The sequence below is a fragment of the Staurois parvus genome, unplaced genomic scaffold (assembly GCF_062004578.1).
Source record: "Staurois parvus isolate SC_StPar_1 unplaced genomic scaffold, SC_StPar_1.0 ptg000199l, whole genome shotgun sequence".
Lineage (NCBI taxonomy): Eukaryota > Metazoa > Chordata > Amphibia > Anura > Ranidae > Staurois > Staurois parvus.
The window spans coordinates 1188590-1212616 of NW_028317995.1; the positions used below are offsets into that span (position 1 = coordinate 1188590).

The 24027-nt window shown below is 39.5% G+C and overlaps 1 protein-coding gene across 4 annotated transcripts in view; it reads left to right on the forward strand.

Annotated features, from left to right (window-relative positions):
* The window catches only part of CARMIL3 (capping protein regulator and myosin 1 linker 3), a 104971-nt gene that overhangs the window by 62406 nt on the left and 18538 nt on the right, over positions 1–24027 (forward strand). For all 4 annotated transcript variants that reach the window (XM_089678183.1, XM_089678182.1, XM_089678181.1 and 1 more), the window contains exons 21-28: positions 9752–9924; positions 12466–12534; positions 12616–12709; positions 14179–14274; positions 14375–14503; positions 15217–15330; positions 18001–18173; positions 22412–22499. In XM_089678183.1, coding sequence (XP_089534309.1) covers positions 9752–9924; positions 12466–12534; positions 12616–12709; positions 14179–14274; positions 14375–14503; positions 15217–15330; positions 18001–18173; positions 22412–22499 — 936 coding nt within the window. The remainder of the gene's footprint in view (positions 1–9751; positions 9925–12465; positions 12535–12615; positions 12710–14178; positions 14275–14374; positions 14504–15216; positions 15331–18000; positions 18174–22411; positions 22500–24027) is intronic.

The window sequence follows — 24027 nt, forward strand, 5'->3', positions numbered from 1 at the left end:
ATTTACTGAATAGAGCAGATTATACAGGCTGAAGGGCAATAAAGGTGGCTATGCTAGGCCTAGATTGACTGGATGTGAAATGAAAAAAAAGAAAGAAAGAAAGAAAGGGGAGAAGGGAACAAAGGGAAGTTGCAGAATGGTTTTACTGGAAAGGCAGTCCTTTATGTTGTTCTTTGTTGGGGCCCTTTAAAAGTGTTGGTGCACTTAACAGTCTTAGTAACCCAGCATGCAGTATAGTTGCAGCAGAGATGCACTAAAGGTGCGGTATAGGTGTGGTACAGGTGCAGTATAGGTGCAATATACTCAGTGTCCTGCCTTCAGTAACTCAGAACCTGCTAGCAGTGTGAACAATGGGCAGTGCCCTCTCACCAGTCCCTGTAGTGAGGCTGTGATCTCTCATTGTAGAAAGGGTGCCCTCTCAGACTCTCCACAAAATGCCTCAGGAGATTCAGCAATGGAAAGCAGAGAGTGAGAGGGTGCTCTGATGTCCACTTCCAGATCTCAGGCTGGTCCAGGGGTGGACTGACAACTCATGGGGCCCCTGGGCAATAGGGGATCATGGGGCCCATGTGTCCTTGCCCAAACTCAAAAAAGCCAATGAAAAAGGTACCAGGGGCATCTCATGGGGCCCCCTACTGACCCCGGGCCCTCGGGAAGTGACCGAGTTTCCAAATGGTCAGTCCGCCCCTGGGCTGGTCTAGCCTCTAAGCAGTGTGGTCAGCATGCAGCTGGTGTGCTCTCGTTGGGTCCCTTGCTGCCAAGAGGAAGAAGCTTCCCAGGCAGTTTGTTTAAAGCCATCTTCTCACTCCTCTTACTCTTCAGCATCTCTTGGGAATTGCAGTCATTATATGGCTGCTGTCTCAAACTACAACTCCCATGATTCTCAACACTCTGCATAGAAATCTATGGCTTGGCTATGGCTCTCAGCCTGTTGGTTGGAGGGAATAGTACAGCATAAAATCAGCATCGTAGCAGAGGCTGGAAAGAACAAAAAAGCAATGTCTTGTTCTCCATGTTATTGTAGCTCAGCACCTGGCTACAGCAGCTTCATATCATGATGTGGCAACAATGCTGCAGTGCTCCTGAATTCAGAGCAGTGTCATCACTCATTTGTAGGCTGTGACTGCTTGCACTGCAATGGGGTGAGAAATTGCCTGCTTGCACTGCAATAGGGTGAGACATTGCCTGCTTGCACTGCAACGGGGTGAGAAATTGCGTGCTTGCACTGCAACGGGGTGAGAAATTACCTGTTTGCACTGCAAAGGGTTGAGAAATTGCCTGCGTGCACTGCAATGGGGTGAGAAATTGCCTGCGTGCACTGCAACGGGGTGAGAAATTGCCTGCTTGCACTGCAACGGGGTGAGAAATTGCCTGCGTTTTTCTGGAAGGGGGTGAGAAATTGCCTGCGTGCACTACAACGGGGTGAGAAATTGTCTGCGTGCACTGCAACGGGGTGAGAAATTGCCTGCTTGCACTGCAATGGGGTGAGAAATTGCCTGCTTGCACTGCAACGGGGTGAGAAATTGCCTGCTTGCACTGCAATGGGGTGACAAATTTTTCAGGGCACATGACTATTAGCCTTATCACTGCTAATTCACTGGCCTGCAGCATGTTAATCAGCACCTGGCCAGACCCAGTTCTGCTCACAACGTCCTGAATTGACAACTGCCTCTGTTGCTAGATTTATAGAATTCATTATTATTTTGTTAAATATGAAGAGTCATGTTTACTCAGCAATAATTATTGTGCACATGAAGGGGTTAAATCACTGTCACTTGGCTGAACAGCTTGATCAGCATTTAAATTAGATAAATAAAAGCATGAAGAATAAAAAATAATGTATATATTAAATACTATCATTACATATAGTAACAATCGTCAGAATGCAACATTTTTACTATACTGGTTCACTGCGAAAAAAAATATTATATTGAAGATTATGCCAAAATGATTACAATCTGGGGAACACACTGCAGTATTCCACACTGTAAAAGCAATAAAATATGCTGTGTATTGCAGGCTAAGGCAATGAATGTGTGATCCTTGTATTGCCAGAGGCTTGCGTAAAGAGTCTCTTGCAGAGCTTCTCAAATAAAATGACTGTGTGATTCATCACTCTTTGATTGGAAGTGAAGTGACACATGTAATTCTGAAGGAGGAGGTGCTGATGTTTTCCCTTCCACTGTGTTATGTAGTTTCCTGGGGTGAGCTATACCACTGAGTGAGATACTATGTTGTGCCTCTCTATTACTATTTATGCATCCCCTAGGGAGAAAAGCATTCATGCTGTTTATGTATTTCTTCCCGCAGAGCAATGTTATGGAGGATAGCTAGATTTACAGAGCTGTATAATTACCATATCTGGCTAGCAAATAAGCTATTTGTGATTTTTTTTCCTGTAATATTAAAGGTCGTTCAGTGCATATCATTGTACACTATCAGTTTAGATTTATTCCCCAACTCTTGCCAATCCTTTAATACATTTTGGACAAAGTAACAACCAGTTAAATATGTTACTATGATTTTAATACAGAACTTCTGATTTTTTTGCAGATTTCAGTTAATCTCTCATGGTGATATCATGTCTCACTCTGACAGTGGCTGGCCATACATTATACAATTTTCTTGAGATTTTTGCTTTAGGTTTACCAAAAACCGTATGATACAAGGTCAAACCCAAACAACACTTTCAGTTTATTTATTTCAGGCACTTATATAGCACCGTCAATTTACACAGCGCTTTACACATATATATTGTACATTCACATCAGTCCCTAATCATCAACGGGTGTACAATCTAAGGTCCCTAACTTACATTCATACACATAGTAGGGCCAATTTAGACAGGAGCCAATTAACCTACCAGCATGTCTTTGGAGGGTGGGAGGAAACCAGAGTACCCAGAGGAAACCCACGCAGGGACAGGGAGAGCATGCAAACTCCAGGCAGGTGGTGCCGTGGTTGGGATTCAAACCAACGACCCTAGTACTGCCAGGTGGAAGTGCTAACCATTTAGCCACTGTGCTGCCCAGTTGTATCCAGTTACGAAGGCCCTTGCACTACACAGTTAAAGGTAAATTTAAAGGAAATTGGGCAGAAATTGGACAGAAAATTGTAAGAAAATTGTATAGTGTATGGCCAGCCTTAGAAGCTGATTGGTTTTTATGCAGAAGTGACCCTGAGTTTGCACTTTTCAGCTTTAGGCTGGCCATACACTATACAATTTTCTGTCCAATTTCTGCCTTGTCCTTTAGATTTACCTTCAACTATGTAGTGCAAGGGCTTGACTAATTGGATACAACTGAAAGTATTGTTAAGGTTTGACCTCCTATTATATGGTTTTTGGTAAATCTAACACAAAATTCTCAAAAAAAAATGTGTAATGTATGGCCAGCCTTAGTATATGAACCCTGCTGGGTTTTTGAAGACATTTTGGCAGATGTGACTCAACTGCATATATGAGTATTTGACCATATTGCTATAAAGATCTGCACTGATACACCATGGCTTTTTATATCTTACTAAAATGACGGACAGGCTTTTCATTTGCTTTCCTAGAACATTACACGCACCATGTGGGAGGTAGGAGAGGGAGGGGAAATGGCCCCAATGAGGACACAGACAACTAGGGTTCCTCCAGAGGTTTCTTGAGGTTCCTTGCGTTATGGCTGATTGGCCTCCCATTCAATGGTGCCTGTATAGTTTAAGGATCAACATTACTTTGCAGAGCCAACTGCATGATACCAATTTATTTCTTCACCCGTCTGACCATCACTGTAAGGGCTCATGTACATTGCAGCTGATAAACACACGTTTAGGAGCTGTGCAGCATTTTTTTCAGCAGCCCCTGAACTCTCCCTAATGTTTTCCTATGTGTCCATGTACACATCATCGTTTACAGCCGTTTACAGGCAGTTGAGTTTACAGTCATTTTTTTGAACGCAGAAAACTTACGTTCAGCAGTCGATTTTATCAGCGTTTCAAACGCAAAATGCTTGTAAACGCGGCTAAATGTGGCTTAGCTCTTCCATTTCCAGATGCTGTCCAGAGCCTTTTTTTATCATGAAAAATGCATGCAAAGCGTTTTCCCGGTACTCAAATTGACTCGGTACACCATACTTAGAGGTTTTGCATGAAAGAAAATATGTTAGACATTGCTGCAATAATTTCTGCACAGAAATGAGCTGGAACACATCCAAACACCACAAAAAAAAAAAACCCAGCTAATCAACAAATACTGCTCTCTCTGCTTCTGCTCTCTCTATTTCCCTCAAATTGTCTGAAATAGTTAATTTTTTACTGTATTTCAGTGCTTTCTGGGCATTTTGGAAGGTCTCCTGAGGTTATCTTAAAAAAACGCTTCTAAATGCAAACGCTCATAAACGCTCATAAACGCGGTATGCAAACACGGCTACACAGACGTTTTTTAATCTACGTTTTCCAGCAGTCAGTTTCTATCGTTCAGAAGTGTCCCGTGTACATGGGGCCTAAGGGGAGCACTCTTCCCACTGACCACCAATGTAAGGGGCATTTTTCCTACTGATACCAATGAATTGCTTTTAGTAGGGGTTCCCTAAGACATAATAATTATTTCAAGGGTTTCTCTGGGGTAAATAAGTTGAGGCTGCTCTAGAGGAATTCTAATTTCATTAACAGCAATCAAAGTGATGATTCCAAACAATGCATACATTAATTTTACCAAGATGTATTCACTAATTGCTATTGCTGTCTGCATAAATCACTATGTAGCTGTACTGATCTGGGCACCTGCGCTTTTTGGCCCCAGAGCAGTCAGGAAAAAAGCATATCAGCAAAACAGACAGCTACAAAGCATTCCTCAGTAAATTTATTATATAACATTTTCATTATTATATAATTATATTTATCATTATTAGGCTAGGTTTACACTTACTGTGTGTTGCAGGGTATATGAAACCGTGATTAGATAAGGCTGAGTTCAGACACCATGATAAAAGCAGGCAATGCTCCCAATATCAAGCACTGCTTGCAATTTCTTTCAGTTTTTGGGCCATTTTTGCTCCCAATATCAAGCACTGCTTGCAATTTCTTTTAATTTTTGAGCCATTTTTGCTCCCAAAATAAAGCACTGCTTGCAATTTCTTTAAATTTTTTGCCCATTTTTGCTCCCAATATCAAGCACTGTTTGCAATTTCTTTCAATTTTTTGCCCATTTTTGCTCCCAATATCAAGCACTGTTTGCAATTTCTTTCAATTTTTGGGCCATTTTTGCAACCAATATCAAGCACTGCTTGCAATTTCTTTCAAATTTCGGGCCATATTGCTCCCAATATCAAGCACTGCTTGCAATTTCTTTCAATTTTTGGGCCATTTTTGCTCCCAATATCAAGCACTGCTTGCAATTTCTTTCAATTTTTGGGCCATTTTTGCTCCCAATATCAAGCACTGTTTGCAATTTCTTTCAATTTTTTGGCCATTTTTGTAACCAATATCAAGCGCTGCTTGCAATTTATTTCAAATTTTGGGCCATATTTGCTCCCAATATTAAGCGCTGCTTGCAATTTCTTTCAAATTTTGGGCCATATTTGCTCCCAATATCAAGCGCTGCTTGCAATTTCTTAAAATTTTTGGGCCATTTTTGCTCCCAATATCAAGCGCTGTTTGCAATTTCTTTCAATTTTTTGGCCATTTTTGCTCCCAATATCAGCACTGTTTGCAATTTCTTTAGATTTATGGGCCATTTTTGCTCCCAATATCAAGCACTGTTTGCAATTTCTTTAGATTTATGGGCCATTTTTGCTCCCAATATCAAGCACTGTTTGCATTTTCTAATAATAATAATTAATAATAATAAACCTGTCAGGAAAATGGTGTGTGTTAAAGTTGATACTCGGAAGAATGAAGAAGCTGAACTACCATATGTGCCCATGTCAAAATCTGCCAAATTGTCATTCATGGGAACATAAATGTTAAGTATTTAATAATACATCTACACTAAACTGAACAAAATATAGAATACACAAATTACATAAAAAGTGATGCGTTTGCCATCACCCAAAAAAACGTGTCTAAAATTTGTCTAACTGGTACATGATAAAATAGTTGAGTTTTCGGAATGAATGGTTTAAACTGGTACAATAATAGTTTACAAAGAGAAAGTAGTGGAGTTTATTTACTAAAGCTGGAGATGTCTACATATAAACCAATCAGCTTTCAGGTTTTATTGCCAAAGCTTGATTTGAGCAAGCTGAGGTTAGAAGCTACTTGGTTTATATGCAGAAGTGAACCTGATTTTGCACTCTCAAGCTTTAGTAAATAAACCCCAGTATGTTTGGGGTCTGATTTACTAGTGTCAGCTGGAAATGCTGAGCATCGTTGACTCTTCTTTGAGGGCAAAACAATATTTGATTGCACACACATCCATGCCCATGCTCTTGTTTGTCTAAGCACATCCATATAGTGAACAGTGAGTGAACAATTGTTGAAATTAACAAGTAATTAAGTGAAGAATATCACCCTCTAAGCAATCTCTGTTATAAGATTTACATAGAACTATGTCAAAAGCATTTTGTGGAATATCAAAAATATATTCTGTCATCATTTTGGAGATAAAAATCAACTAATCCCTTCCATTTACCATATTGTGCCTGCATGGGTTTCCTCTGGGTACTCCAGTTTCCTCCCACACTCCAAAGACATGATGGTAGGTTAATTTGCTCCTGTCTAAATTGTCCCTAGTATGTGTATATATGAATGTAAGTTAGGGACCTTAGATTGTACTCCCCTTGAGGGTTAGGGACTGATGTGCATGCACAATATGTAAAGCGCTGTGTAAATTGATGGTGCTATATAAGTACCTGTAATAAATAATATTTAATGCTAAAAAAACTGACCTCTCCTGCAGAGCAGTGCCAGTTAGACTCTGCATTAGGCACCTGGGCTGACAAGAATTGATGGATGGAGAGTAGAGTGAGCATAACTGATGACTTATCCATGTGTTGCTGCTCCTTAGTTGTCCAATCAGCAAACTGTAGGCAGGGAAGTGACACCACTCTATTCTTTAGCTCTGATAGCAAAAGCAGAATCACCCTCCTGGCTATACTGCCTGTTGGAGGTGTATAAAATGTCAAATGTCCTTTGTCAGAGAAAACTGTTTACATACAGTATGTTTATTTTTCAATGCCGGACCAGGGACATTGCTCACTTGTAACAAAGTGTGTCCCATGTCTTGCTAGTTTCTGCATAGTGTAAAAATCTTTTCCCCACTTTTTCTAGGTCCTCTTCACAATTATTTTCTGGTGCTTCTGGAGTTAACATCAGCTGCTGAAAGTTTGAACTAGTTGTGCACCTTGCCTCTCCCATTGTGCATGCCTCTTCCATTCATAGGCATGCAGAACAGGAGAAGCAAGGAGAAAGCAGATCTTGTCATTCTTCTGCCCATTTTCCAGTCACAAAACTTGGAAAGAACAGTACAAGCTCTATGAATGGAGGAGGCAGATGAGCAATACAACACTTTCACACATGGCTGATGTTAACTTAGCAGTGCCAGAATATCAGCTATGTGGGGAGGACCCAACCACAGTGGGGAGAAGATTTCTATGCTATCCAGCAGCCAACCAGACATGGAACACACTTCATTAGAAGTAAGGTACATACCTGTTGCTGTCTAGCAAAATAATGATTTAAATAAGCTTCAGATATAATATCACAGTCATGGAGCAATTTATTAGAAACACCTGTTACCTCCTTATTTATGCAATTATCTAATAAGCCAATCCTGTGGCAGCAGCATGGCGCATTAAACCATGCAGATACAGGCCAGGAGCTTCAGGTGATGTTCACATCAAATGCTACAATGGGGAAAAATGTGATTTCAGGGATTTTGACTGTTATCCTCAGAATGTACAACATATTTATCCTTGAGGCCATTGGACTACAACAGCAGAAGACAATGTCAATGTCTTCATCTGTCAAACAAAAACAGAAGGTTGAAGTGACATTGGCAAAGTCTCACCAACACTTGGGCAGCCAACCAAAGCAAATTGAGGAGTGGAAAAACTTAGTGTAAAACCTAGTCTGATGAATCCAAATTTTGCCGAGGCACATATATGGTAGGTTAGTTGCCAAGGCAACCGGGAAGCATCCCGCACCAGCTTAAGAGGCTGGTGCCGGGCGCTCCGGGCGCATTCCGTTGTGAAGTCATCAAAGGATCCCCAGCTACGGCGGGACCTTTGTGACTAGACTCTGCCAGCCCACCCCCAGCCTCACAGAGACCCCACAGGAGGGGAGAGACAGCCAGAGACAGCCTGCCTGCCATTGCCAGAGACCCCACAGAAGGGGAGAGACTATCACAGCCTGCCTGCTATTGCCAGAGACCCCACAGAAGGGGAGAGTTTTTCACAGCCTGCCTGCCATTGCCAGAGACCCCACAGAAGGAGAGAGACTATCACAGCCTGCCTGCCATTGCCAGAGACCCCACAGAAAGGGAGAGACTGTCACAGCCTGCCTGCCATTGCCAGAGACCCCACAGAAGGGGAGAGACTATCACAGCCTGCCTGTCATTGCCAGAGACCCCAAAGAAGGGGGAGAGACGATCACAGCCTGCCTGCCATTGCCAGAGACCCCACAGAAGGGGAGAGACTATCACAGCCTGCCTGCCATTGCCAGAGACCCCACAGAAGGGGAGAGACTATCACAGACTGCCTGCCATTCCCAGAGACCACCCATCTGATCTGGACTCCACAGGTACCTGTGTTCCGCTTCTACCCCTGGGAGACCAGGCACCCTGTTGGATCCATGAGTACCTGCTTCCCCACTGTGTTACCTGAACTGTTGCCCCTTTTAGTGGCAAATTCACCCTCTCTGCCAACCCCCTTATTGAAGGACTGCCGCCTGTTTGTATAAATAAAGCTTTGTGCGTTTGCCATCTACTCTGTGTGTCCTGTCCTGCCTTTCCTCCGTCACAGTGATCCTGGAGAGGGTTCAGACGTAATAAAAGTTTAGCAAACAGTGGGGGTGTAAATAGTAGTGATGAGTCATTTCAGAAAAATGAATTTCAGCATTGAAAAAAATTTGCCAAAGTGGAAAATCTAAAGTTAGCTCATTGAAACCATTATACTTTTTTGGATGCTGCTTTGTGGGTGGTTTAATTTCTCTCATTTAGTTTATTTTAATAAGCTTTACTTTTTTCATTGCCCATTTTTTATGGTTTTGAAAAAAACAGAAGATGATAAATAGCTTTTTTGGTACAAGAAATGGTCCAGGATAGTTGAAAGGCACGTTCATAAATCTCAGGAGCTATTTAAAGTCCATTACACCATTAAAAGCCAGGAAAAACATTTTCATTTTGCCTTCCCCATTGATGTCAATGCTTTTCACCAACATTGCAACATTTATTCTTACAAAATCCTGTAAAATATGCTCACTTTTTAGGGGAATTAAACTCTCAGCTTCACTCATTACTAGTAAATATGTGAACTGTAATGGTTTAGTTCACCTCTAAATGCATTGCATTTTATATGTAGATCTGTTTAGTTACAGAGCAGAGGAGCAATTGCGATTACCTGTGATCTGATCAGCTAAAATCAGCTTCAATTAATACATACACTAAACTGTCACAAGCAAACATTTCATTGGCTGTTTTAGATTATTGCAATTTAGTTCTCTTTCTTATAAGAAAAATATATACACTAAAACTTCTTAAATATTTAGAAATCTAATAATGTGTGAATTCGTAAGGTCACGTTTATTTTTTTGCTATGTTTCCTCTTAGTGCCTGCAGTCTCTGTCTCTCGCAGACTCTCGCCTAAAATCTCGTACTTGTATCGTGCTTAATGCTCTTGGGAGCAACACATCTCTTCAAGAGTTGGATATCAGCGGCAATGGAATGTCTGATATTGGAGCGAAGATGCTAGGAAAAACCTTACAGATAAACAGCACTCTACGGTGAGGTCTACTCTAGAATTTAGAAACCTGGGTTTCTAAATAGCCAACATAGGCCATGCTAGGGCAGCAGAGAGGATGATGATTATTCCTATATATAATGGATAATAAACACAACATATAATATATTCTAGACTGGTCTGCAGTGTATTGGTGGAAAAGCATGCTGGGTACTTACAGTTCACCAAGCCTAGGTCCGCATACCTAGGACAAAATTGCTAGAAGAGTAGAGCAACAATTTGCCCTACTCTTCTGTCTTTGGATCTAGGCATACTAACACAGAGTGGACCAACAGTCTCTCACAGCCTTAGTATGATGCTAAGGATAAGCAGTAGACTGCTGCACAAGACTTTTGGCCCCAGGAATACAGTCAGGTCCATAAATATTGGGACATTGACACAATTCTAACATTTTTGGCTCTATACACCACCACATTTTAAATGAAACGATCAAGATGTGCTTTAACTGCAGACTGTCAGCTTTAATTTGAGGGTATTTACATCCAAATCAGGTGAACGGTGTAGGAATTACAACAGTTTGCATATGTGCCTCCCACTTGTTAAGGGACCAAAAGTAATAGGACAGAATAATAATCATAAATCAAACTTTCACTTTTTAATACTTGGTTGCAAATCCTTTGCAGTCAATTACAGCCTGAAGTCTGGAACGCATAGACATCACCAGACGCTGGGTTTCATCCCTAGTGATGCTCTGCCAGGCCTCTACTGCAACTGTCTTCAGTTCCTGCTTGTTCTTGGGGCATTTTCCCTTCAGTTTTGTCTTCAGCAAGTGAAATGCATGCTCAATCGGATTCAGGTCAGGTGATTGACTTGGCCATTGCATAACATTCCACTTCTTTCCCTTAAAAAACTCTTTGGTTGCTTTTGCAGCATGCTTTGGGTCATTGTCCATCTGCACTGTGAAGCGGCATCCAATGAGTTCTGAAGCATTTGGCTGAATATGAGCAGATAATATTGCTCGAAACACTTCAGAATTCATCCTGCTTCTTTTGTCAGCAGTAACATCATCAATAAATACAAGAGAACCAGTTCCATTGGCAGCCATACATGCCCACGCCATGACACTACCACTACCATGCTTCACTGATGAGGTGGTATGCTTAGGATCATGAGCAGTTCCTTTCCTTCTCCATACTCTTCTCTTCCCATCACTCTGGTACAAGTTGATCTTGGCCTCATCTGTCCATAGGATGTTGTTCCAGAACTGTGAAGGCTTTTTTAGATGTCGTTTGACAAACTCTAATCTGGCCTTCCTGTTTTTGAGGCTCACCAATGGTTTACATTTTGTGGTGAACCCTCTGTATTCACTCTGGTGAAGTCTTCTCTTGATTGTTGACTTTAACACACATACACCTACCTCCTGGAGAGTGTTCTTGATCTGACCAACTGTTCTAAAGGGTGTTTTCTTCACCAGGGAAAGAATTCTTCGGTCATCCACCACAGTTGTTTTCCGTGGTCTTCCGGGTCTTTTGGTGTTGCTGAGCTCACCGGTGCGTTCCTTCTTTTTAAGAATGTTCCAAACAGTTGTTTTGGCCACGCCTAATGTTTTTGCTATCTCTCTGATGGGTTTGTTTTGTTTTTTCAGCCTAATGATGGCTTGCTTCACTGATAGTGACAGCTCTTTGGATCTCATCTTGAGAGTTGACAGCAACAGATTCCAAATGCAAATAGCACACTTGAAATGAACTCTGGACCTTTTATCTGCTCATTGTAATTGGGATAATGAGGGAATAACACACACCTGGCCATGGAACAGCTGAGAAGCCAAATGTCCCATTACTTTTGGTCCCTTAACAAGTGGGAGGCACATATGCAAACTGTTGTAATTCCTACACCGTTCACCTGATTTGGATGTAAATACCCTCAAATTAAAGCTGAGAGTCTGCAGTTAAAGCACATCTTGTTTGTTTCATTTAAAATCCATTGTGGTGGTGTATAGAGCCAAAAATGTTAGAATTGTGTCGATGTCCCAATATTTATGGACCTGACTGTAAGTAGTATTAAAATTCAGTTCTGAAAAAATAAAATTTGTACATTTAATGTTACCCCTATCCAGGCCACCTGGAAATTTACTTCAGGTAGATACCTCCTGTTGAACCTGGTTTATAATTAACCAGCTGTTGATTAACTAGAGAATGTTAGAAAGGGAGGGATTAGTATTACGACTGAATAAATTCCACTGGTCATCTTTTTTTTTTTTAACTTCTTTTTACTGGTATTTTAGCATAATATATAAGATATAAAACAGAGCCTATGGGGCATACCCCGGCTCGAGATAGCACAATGAGGCACTGCACAACCAAGAAACAAAACAAAAGAGCAACTACTGTGATAGGACCCACTTGTCATCATTATTTTTCTTTCTAATATGTTTGCTAGCAATCTAGAGATTTTTATATGACATGACTGATGTTCTTAAAAGTCTGAATACTGTAGGATATTGTGCTTACAATGTGATAAAAGAAAAGAGACTGACTTTCATACATTGCATCTCCTGTCTGATATATGCCTTCTCCTTCTCCAGATCTGTGCTTTGGGACAGGAATGCAGTGTCAGCTTCTGGGTTTATGGATGTGGCAAGAGCACTTGAAAAGTAAGTTGGCAAAATGGGGCTTTTCATGTATGGGCTTAAATAAATCATAATGATATTATTACTTCTTTTTATGCAAACTAGAAATAAAACACTTCGCTTCATGTCCTTTCCTGTGGGAGACATCTGCCAGGCTTACCAGAGACACCCTGAGAAAGCAGAAAGTGCCTGGAGGAAGGTAACTGACTTGTTCATAGAAGCCTGTTTTATGACATTTTTGGAGACCTACAAAAAGATAATGTTCATAGTTTACAATTTTTGCCTATTTCATAAAACAGAACTGGCAGAACAAATTAAACAAGGGGTTGGACTTTAGTCCCACCAACTTAGAAGACCTATATAAAGATCTGTTACTATCAAGATCGGATTACTAATGTTCCCTTTGACCTGTGGGCAGCACAGTGACTAAATTCTTAGCACTTTCACCTGGCAGTACTAGGGTCATTGGTTCAAATCTCAACCACGGCACCACCTGTCTGGAGTTTGCATGTTCTCCCTGTGCTTGCATGGGCTTCCTCCCACACTCCAAAAAAGACACGGTAGTAGGTTAATTGGTTCCTTTCTAAAAACTGGCCCTAGTATGTATGAATGTGAGTTAGGGACATTAGATTGTACATTCCTTGAGGGTTAGGGACTGATGTGAATGTACAATATATATACATGTAAAGCACTGCATAAATTGACAGCGTTATATAACTACCTATAATAAATAAATAAAAATGACCATGAAAGATTAAAAAAACTCAAATATATTTTTTTTAAATGTTTCCCCTGTGAAATACTAAATAGAAAAAATGGTTTGATATAATAATACACATGCTACAACCATGTCCACACACAACACTCATATTCTACAGATACAATCTGAAATGTGTGGACAACTTTAATATAATATAATTTCTCATAAATAGTGTTTTATTTTCATAGGGTATGTATAGTTATTTTAGGGCAAGGAAGAAAAAGCTAATGGTGGTGCTGGGGAGCTGATGATGATGGGGATAGGGGATAAACATTTATGGTGAAGTGAGGAGGATTAAAGTCAATGATGTGGTGGGGAATGGAAGCAGATGGTGTGTGCAGGACAAACCCTTATGGTAGAGAAGGTGGTAGATATTGTGGGGATGGGAGCTGACAGTGGAGAGCAGAATGGGTGGTGATGATGTGCCAGAGAAAGAAAACTTATTAGGATAACTTTTTGGGGACACAGAACAGTGGGGATGTGCATTATGTATTAGATATGACAGGGTTAATGAAAGTTGGATAAACCTGGGATCATAATGGGATTTTGGGGAGGGCTGATGGAATTTATGCAGGACAGGGACCTGAAGATGGGTGGAGGAGAGCAGGATTGGGATGGAAGACTAAGCACATTCATGTCTGAGATTAAAGTGGAAATCGGTAGTAGAGATAATGGAAGAAAGGTGCTGTTGGGGAGTAGCAGTTCAAGAACAGAAGGGGAACTCAAGGTAAAAAATGAGTTGTGTGGACAGAGAATTGAAATACTCCAATGACATTGGGGAGAAGGAAGAGAATTGACTCAGAGGAGAAGAGCAGAGAATCTGACACTGACTGACCCAGAGAATGGGTGCTAGGGGATGGATTTGAGAACAGGAACAGATCAATCCAATAATGTAATATTTTTCTTAGATACATAGCTGTCTCCTTCGAAACTCTCAGACTTTGGCTGCCTCTGATCAAAGAGCCCTGCGACTTCAACAGGGAGTAGCAAGCAGTGCAGAACAGGTAATAAAAGTCCCATTTCACTATTCCATCCCTTACTTGCATGATCTAACAGTCTTTCTCTCTCTCTCTCTCTCTGCCTTTATCCACCTCCCACTATTAGATGCTGCAGACACTATCGATGTTGATACATGATCACATTAATGCTCTACGGTCATGTGACCTGGAAACTGTTCAAGAAGATATCATATGTGCAAGACAGCTTCTCCGAGATGCCAAGAACTGTCGGGCAGTAAGCCTCTCCTAAGCTAAGCCATACAAGTCATGCTGATCACTTGGCCACAGACCAGCAATTATTTTATACTGTTAAAAAGAAACCATAATATAATAAATAATAATAAAATATATACAATATTATAAGAAAATATTAAATACATATTAAACACATAGGAATATATAATCTAATAATGATTGTAATTATAGCTACATCTGCCTCTATGCAGTCCATACAATGCAAAATTATTCTGGTGTTTAGCAAAGCATTTTTACTGCAATATTAATGGAAACAACCTTATAAAGAATGATGTAATATACTGTCATAATACATAATAATGTCACAATAAAGCTTTTGATCTGCAAATAATACGCAATTATGCATGCTGATCTGAAAGACCCTTAATTAATAGCATCAGTAACACTTTTTTCTTTAGTCAACCACACACTGGAAGTTATCTTTCTCCCTAGAGGGACACATATTATTCCATAGTCTCATACATCCTTTTCAGTAGGGTTGATTTACTAAAACTGGAGAGTGCAAATTCTGGTGCTTGTGTGCATGATAGCCAATCAGCTTCTAACTTCTGCTTGTTCAATCAAGCTTTGACAAAAAAACCTGGAAGCTGATTGGTTTCTATGCAGAGCGCAAAAGATTTAGCACTCTCCAGTTTTAGTAAAGCAACCTCAATATGTCTGTTTCTCTAACACTGACACTTTTCTTACTACTAGTTATTACCACGTCTTCTGGAAGCGGGCAGCTGGCTGTCTCCTTCTGGCCCTGCTCAGCGCCTCCTTGAAACAGTCTCGTATGAACTGTCTCGAGCAGTAGATAGAGAACTGCAGGTAAGGGGAAAAGCATTGTTTTCTTCAAATGTGACATTTCCATCTTTCTATCCCTTTGTGTCCAATTTGCTGTCATATTCATTGTCTATTCTCTTTAGTGTAGATTGTCATGTTTACCTGATCTACTAAATATAACTTAACACTTGAAGCTCAGAGAAAATGATCATTTCTCACTTTGAACCTGTTTGATTTACTAAAGGAGTAAAACATGTTCACTTTACATAGCTAATTTTCCCTTATCTTAGTGAATCACAATTGACTATGCAAATAATACCATAAAATGTGCAAGGAAAATTTTAAAAAGGAAACAGGACTATTGCTCACCCATGATTAGATCATTGTAGTTAGCACAGGTTTTCCTGATGTGCAGAAAATGCACTTATTGTAGCAAATGAGGTGAAGCTATGCTGACTTCAGACATCCAGTCATATGCAAGTAAAAATTCTGGTTTGTTAAATTTTACTTGTACATTTCTTTACAAAGTGAATTTTCCCTTCGCTTCACCTCATGCATTAAGCTAAGTGAAAAAGAACTTTCGTTAGAGTATATATGAAACAAGTCTAGTCAAAGTTCAATGTTTTCTGTACTGTCTGAGTCTACATTATCTACACACAAAGCTCCACTCACGAAGCTAACCAAAAACATTTGAAAATTACAATAAAGATGCTTACAGTGTGTAAAAGCTTTGTAAATTGAGCATAATTATGGCAACATACCAGTTTGGTGATTGAGCTGTGTTCTTAAAGGGGAACTAATGTCCACAAATACTTCCACTCTAGCTATGCTACATCTGCAAGCTCTCTAGCTGGAGCCACATCTTCTCCTGGCTTCTTCCAGGTTAAGACTCATCAATCATCTTGATCGGCTGGCCAGGGATGATGTAACACCTGCACATGTGCATGGGAATTATTTCATACCATTCCCGGGTGCTGGAGTTGTAGCACATTCGTAATTCAATATACAATTGTGATGTTGAAAGTAAGAACCCTTTATTGCAGGAGAGACATAGCATGTCTTTTCTGTGATAAAATACCTTCTTGCTCACAATGTTTTAAGGCTACAGTTCAGCTTTAAGATATTATTATTATTATTATTATACAGGATTTATATAGCGCCAACAGTTTGCTCAGCACTTTACAATATAACGGGAGACAATAAAGCAACAATACAGTTCAATACAAGAGGGATAGGAGGGCCCTGCTCCTTGGAGCTTACAATCTAGGAGATACATTTAGAAGCAGGATCTCATGTGCTCTTGGGATCTTGCTTTAATTAGGAACTTGGACTGTTTTTTGTTCAGCACTGGATTATCTACACAGGACGTTTGATAATAAAGCCTAACTCTAACCAAAACTTTGTTTTATTTTGCATAGAGTAGAGAAGCATTTTTTTATGTTTTTATTGCTGCCTGCATCCCTATTGGGGAGATTTCCCCTTACTTCTTGTTGAGACTAGACATTTTGAGAAATCTTCTGAATGGGGATACAGACATCAATAGAAACTCAATCTTAATAGACTGGGGAAGAGTTAGAACATCTGGCAATGTTTTGTTTGCTCTCCGTGTCATCCTGTTTAAGTAATGACCACATCCCACATTTCTTGTAATAGGGTGTAATAGGGACAGTAAGTGAGGGGAAAATCTCCCCAGAGACACCGCAGACAGGAATAAAAAGCTGACAAAAAATAAATCTCTTCCCACTCAAAAAAAAAATAGATGGACTTAGGCTTTTTCATACAAGAGAATTGAGTTATCTTTGTTTCCACACATACATACTGCTTTTAGTGCTTTTAGAGCCCTGCTATTTTGTGTATTATTTTCTATGTATTTTAGTATCCCATTCTAAAAATATTATTACAAAATTACAAAAATATTATAATATTATTATAATATAATAATATTGTAAAATTATTATTATTTATAATAATAATATTATTATAATAATAATAATAATAATAATAAAAATCATTACATAAATGTTATAACTGATTTTTTTTTGTGTGTGTGTGGCAAAATGAGCAGTTATATACTCCAAGCTTGGCTACAAATTACATTTGTTTTTTTATGGCAACCTGTGAGACATTTCCTCTCTCCTTCAAATCTGCACTAGGAAAAATAATATTTAAAGATGATTGGCTAGTAAGATCAAGTTTGGAACAACAGCAGGTCCAATTTATCAAAGCCTCTAAAGAAGGAATGTTTTAACTTTGTAGCATCTGATTGAATTATCATGTCCATTCTGCAATACTGCAGTGAAGGGGATAATCATAATTGTTAATATGCCTAAAAAAAAAACCAGTTTCTTCCGTTGATATACAAGGCACATTTTCAAGCATAAGACTGACTAGTGGGGTTTATTTACTAAATCTGGAGAGTGTAAAATCAGACTCACATCTGCATAGAAACCAATCAGCTTCCAGATTGTATTGCCAAAGCTTAATTGAACAAGCTGAGGTTAGAAGCGGATTGGTTTCTATGTAGAAGTGAGCCTGATTATGCACTCTGCAGCTTTAGTAAATAAACCCTGCTGTGTTTTTGAATACATTTTGGCAGTTGTGACTCATCTGCAGATATGAGTATTGGACCATGTTTCTATAAAGATCTGCACTCATACACCATTGCTTTTTATATCCTACTAAAATGACAGATTGGCTTTTAATTTGCTTTCCTAGAACATTGCAGACACCATGTGGGAGGCTACTCAGGATCTTTTCCCTGGAGCAGCACGGGATGCTCAGCGAGGAGGAGCAATGCTTTGCAGACTTAGAGAACAACATGGACTCAGCCCACCTCACATTCGGGATATGCTTCGCCAAGTGGGGAGCGACATACACAACAAGCTGAGGTAAGCACTGTAGTATCAACCAGGATAATACAAATACAATGCATTGGAAAGCATTATAGATAAGTTAATTGCCACAAAATATACTGAAAAAAAGATATACAGTAATGGAAACATGTACCGACAGCAAAGGACACCTCCGGCTTCAATACATCTGGGTCATTTGCCCAGTAGAAGCATAGAGACCAAGAAAGTCATAGTGAATTCAGTACTCCAGATCTGCATACTTGTGCTGGGGTATTGACCTAACAGTATTAAAACCTTAAAGTGGAATTCCAGTCAATAGCTAACTAAGTCTTAACCTACTCCCACCCACATTCTAAAGCTATTCTATCTAACCCTGTAGAGAAAAGATGTGCATATTTAGCTATTCTGAAGCTGCTCTGGTCCAATCTCCAGCAGCGGCTTCTGTGTGCAGGAGAGATCACCGACAATGGCTGGAAAATGCCTGAGAGATGACGTCACCCATAGACTTACTATGGGGCATCCATTGTTGGCTGCCTCTCCTGCACGTAGAAGTCTCCGCTGACAGCTCAGCCTGGGGCCGGATGGGAACGGATTCAGAGTAGGTAAGTATAGGGATCTTTTCTTTACAGGGTTAGAAAAAATAGCTTTAGAATGAAATAGCTGTTGACTGGAATTCCACTTTAAAGCCCAACTCTGGGCAGATATTTTCAATAGAATGAGTTCCAGACAGGGTACAGATTTTAAAAAGCAGCTCAGGCTGCAATAATCACCTTCAATTCTGTAACACTGGTGTATCCTTGTCCTTATGGATACTATGGTCCTGATGTGTGAAGATTCAGTATTACATACCACATAATAACACATAATAACAAAGTGTCATTATAGGGTTTATATCCAAGCTTTATTCAACTAGAAAAGTATTATTTCAGTTATTTTCATTGCCTGCAATTTTTCAAGGGGAGTTTTATAGATTATATTTTTTCTTGCAAATTTGAAACCTGATTTCCAAAGACTTTTCACTAAATTAAAAAGTTAGCTTTGGATATAAAAAAAGGAAAGCTACTTACTGCATTGTCCAGCCTCACTACTCTTATATTACAGAGGCACTTGACATTTTCTTTTCAAGTAAAGGCACAGAAAAAAATTAATTAAAAATGAATCTGCATGTGTGATATTCTATATCAGGTATGTGACTCCACTCCTCCCCCTGGGGGAGTTCATGTGCATCTCCCATTCTTTTTGATGAGACCTCTTGGGTGAACCAGAGGTTGTTGTTGATGTGTTTTTTTTTTTTATTGTTTGAAGACATGTTTTGGGCTTTGTTCCTTTCCCCCATTTCTGTTTACATCTGGTCGAGAAGGAATAAGATGTAAAAAAGAAAAAGCAAGATATTGTCAAGAAAGTTTTGGATCCTTGTGGTCTCTGTTTTGTTTGATTACCATTTCTGTTATTCTGTTTATTACGGGATCTGCGTATCCACGTTGTTCTATTTATGTGTAATCCTGCTGTTGCAGTAATGTCATTGTGGATTCTGTAAGTACTGTTCCATTTTCTCCGTTATCTTGACAATAAAAGTTGTTTGGATTAAAAAAAATGAATCTAATTCTAGTCGGGCTACTGATCACAAGCTTTTCATTTATGCAGGAATTTGATGGGGAATTTATATTATTTAAGTCCCCTCCCATGGTGTTTTATTTTTATATTTTTAAAATAAACTTTATTCTATAACAGGATAGTATTGCTAATTTCCACATAAATTTACAAACAGAAAAAAACTACAATATTGAATAACCTAGACAGGATACAGAATTCAAGGATAAACCTTACAAGAGCAAAAAATCAGGCCTGGCCTGCCAATGTGGCATTTGCTGGTTGGTCAATCTGAAAGTACTGTATTTATGTACTGTATGTGGGTTGGTGTGAACTCCTATTGGCTGTTCAGCCACATTCAAATTTGTTTTAACTAAATAGGAAAATTCTTTGTACATTTTGCTGAGATGTAATTTAGGCCTTGCTCACAAGGGTGTAAAGAACAGGCATTTGCTTTGTGTTACTGAAGCTTTCCAAACACTTTGCAAAACCAGGTTTTGTTCTATAATATAAAACTGAATGGTCAAGTACAAACGTGAAAGATCAAAATGCATTATTATCGCTTTACATTGCATTATTTTAGATTTCAACAAAAGTTTAACCACGTGCCCACCAGAGGATTTACCCCCCTTCCTGACCAGGCTGTTTTTTGCGTTACTGCGCTGCGTTACTTTAACTGACAATTGCGTGGTCATGCAACGCTGCACCCAAATTAAATTTACGTCCTTTTTTCCATGAATTGAGCTTTCTTTCTGTGGTATTTGATCGCCTGTGCAGTTTTTTTTTCTGTGAGCTATAAAAAAAGGGATTAACATGAGGGGCGATCAAAGGGTTAACTGTGTGCTGGGAATGTTTAATTAGGGGGTGGTGCATGTGTGATTCACTGTAATCACACTGCTGTGGATGTCTGTGCTGTGAAAAGCCATCCACAGCAGTGTGCCTGAGCTGACAGAGAAGAGAACTGTTTGTAAACAAAACAGTTCTCCTCCTCGTTGGAGATCCTTGGAAATCACCGGGCAACGGCGAGTAATTACTGGCTGGGGCCCGGTGAGTGACAGCCACAGCCGTGAATGGTGGTGTGGGTAGGGCGTGCGTGCGGCTCACACGCGCCCCCTACCCAGAGGTGCAAAATCACGCATATACAGGTAATTGTGCGCACCGTTGCCACCCTGTAGCAGTATATCTGCTATAGGGTGGTCAGCAAGCAGTTAAAAAGCTTTACACAGCAATTTACAAACGTCTCCTAAGCAAACCAAACTGCACCATAAACAATGTAGCAATGCTATGTAAACTCATAAGTGTTTACCTTGCATTTTCTTGTTAATGCCTGTGTGATCTTAACCAGTTGCTAATCGATATTGCTCTAGCAGGAGCAGGCTTCACAAATTTTGCTCATGAACACACATATGGATTAGAGTATTTTGTGTACCAGAGTTTCTTATTCAGAGTCTATACCTGTAAAATAAAATTTTGGCACATAATAATGTATTGCTATTAATAACAGAGGTTAATATTACCTAATGTATCTCTACCCACTTGCCTTCCTGAGGATTTACCCCCCTTCCTGACCAGGCCATTTTTTATGATACGGCGCTGCATTACTTTAACTAACGATTGCGCGGTCATGCAACGCAGCACTTAAATTAAATTTACGTCCTTTTTTACCCATGAATAGAGATTTGTTTCGAGGGTATTTGATTGCCTGTGTGTTTTTTATTTTTTACGCTATAAACAAAAAAATACTGACGAATTTGAGAAAAAAAACTATATTTTTGACTTTTTGCTATTAAACATGTCCAGTAAAAAAAATTAAAAAAATCAAATTTTGTCATAAATTTAGGTCAAAATGTATTCTGCTACATATCTTTGCTAAAAAAAATCCCAATACATGTAAATTCATTGGTTTACGTGAAAGTTATAGTATTTACAAATGGCAATATAGTAACTGGAATTTTTGGGGTTTTTTTTAACTAGCAATGGTGGCGATAAGTGACTTATAGCAGGACTGTGTGACTGCAGCGGGCATTCTGACACTGGAGGGAACTAATTTGGTGTCACTGACATCCCCATTGACACCAATACAGTGATCAGTGCTAAAAAAAAAAGCACTGACACTGTACTACTGGTACTGGTACTGGGCAGGAAGGGGTTAACATGTGGGGCAATCAAAGGGTTAACTGTGTGCTGTTTTACTATGTGGGCTGTGTCTGTGTTTCACTGTAAGCACACTGTTTTGTATGGCTCTGCCAGTGTGCAGGAGCTGACAGGGGAGAGATCTATGTTGTTTAACTCCCGTCGGAGATACTCGGCAATCACCAGGTGCCAGCGAGTAATCACCATCCGGGACCCAGTGATTAACAGCCGAGGCCAAGAATGGTGGCGCAGGTAGGGCGGGCACGCAGCTCGTGCATGCCCCCACATGGAAATGTAAAATCATGTATATACATGTGATTTTGCGCACCCCTGCTGCTTTGTAGCAGTATTTCTACTATAGGGCAGAGGGGAAGCCCCTACTAACAACCACATGTGTAGATCCAAAACAACCTATCAGGTTCAAACCTGGACTGAAAAATGGCACAGGGAGAGTGAAAGTCTGAATATGAGTTGGTTGCTTTTGAACAGTTCACACTCTTCTTATTTAAGTTTTTAATAATCGAGTCTGCTATGATGTTTTATAATTCCAGAGCTTCCCAGCTTTCCCTCATGACTCGCCTCAGTAACTCAGTTTTGGAGCAAGTTCTACAGGAAATGCAAAGAACACACAGAAAATTGGTAAGTATAAAATAACAAAAAACTATGCTAGTGTAGTGTGAGCCAAAATATTAAAAAACAAAGTTAACCCCTTCCCACATCTGTACATACAATTATGTGCACTTCCTTTGAAATACATCTACTTCCCATTAGAAGAAGCTGCAGTGCAAGAAGTGCAAAGGCCCAGAAAACCCATTCACACAATGCTAAAGAGGAAAGGGTCACACTTCCATGACATCATAAAATCCAGAAGCTTAATTGTTAGACAGCACACACAGCATCTTCCACCCTAGATCCACACCTCAAATGCATTTCACTAACTAACGCATTTCACCCATCCAGGCTAAGTTATAAATGTCTCTACAACTAAGCCCGGATGGGTGAAATGCATTACAGGTGTGGACCCAGGGTGGAGGGAGGCAGTGTGTGCTGTCTATCAGATAAGTGGAAGCTTGCGGATTTTGTGACGTCATCAGAGTGCAGCCCTTTCCTTCTTAAGCTGGCCATACATTATACAATTTTCTTGAGAATGTTACTTTAGATTTACCAAAAACCATATAATATGAGGTCAAACCTAAACAATACTTTCAATTGTATTCAATTAGGCAGGCCCTTGCACTACATAATTGAAGGTAAATCTAAAGGAAATTGGGCAGAAATTGTAAAAAAATTGTATAGTGTATGGCGAGCCTTAGCGGCATCTATTTCCTGCATTGAGGTGGACCTCATTGATTCTGCATGCCCTGGGTGCAATAAACAGACTACAGGGTACTCGCTCTAGCCTTGACATAGATGTTGAGTGAATACATATATCGGTGTAGCGCTATTGCATAATGTAAAATCAAAAATATAAACTATAATAATATAGTAATTACATAAATATATTGCGATCTGATCCTCTAGGGATCAAAATGTGACACACCTATACGTGACACAGAAATGGGTATAGGATTGGGTGTCAGCAGCTTATAATAGTATTATATTAGTATTATTATTATATTAATTTATTTGTTATTATTTTTCACTTAGAAGCGCAGGAGGTTCACATTATTATTATAGATGTTGAGTGCCAAATACTAGATCTAAAATTTTGTACACCAGAAAACATCGATGCACTGTCATAAGTGGAGAAAATCTAACTTTGTTCATTGTAAAGATTTGCCTCACTGTTTATTCCTATAATAAATCTTAGATCGGCACATTAACCTCAAACATGTTTCAACTGACTTCTGTAGAAACCCATCTCGACTAAAATTTATACAGCCCTCCAAAATCCCTGCTCATTAATTAATTCAATTAATAGAAAATGTGCTTTTTAAAATTTTGATTGTCTTGATGTTTTTTTGTTATTTTATTAGTGTCACTAAGGAGCAGCAGCATTTATTTGGGAATTATTTCACAATATATTTTTTGGCGCTGGTGATTTTTTGTATAAATGTTTAGGTCCACACTGATATATCTGCAAATCATTTTAAAGGGATTAATAAGCGTTTTCACCAAACACTACATATCACTTGTTGCAGTATTAGTATGGTATGTAAAGAACTAT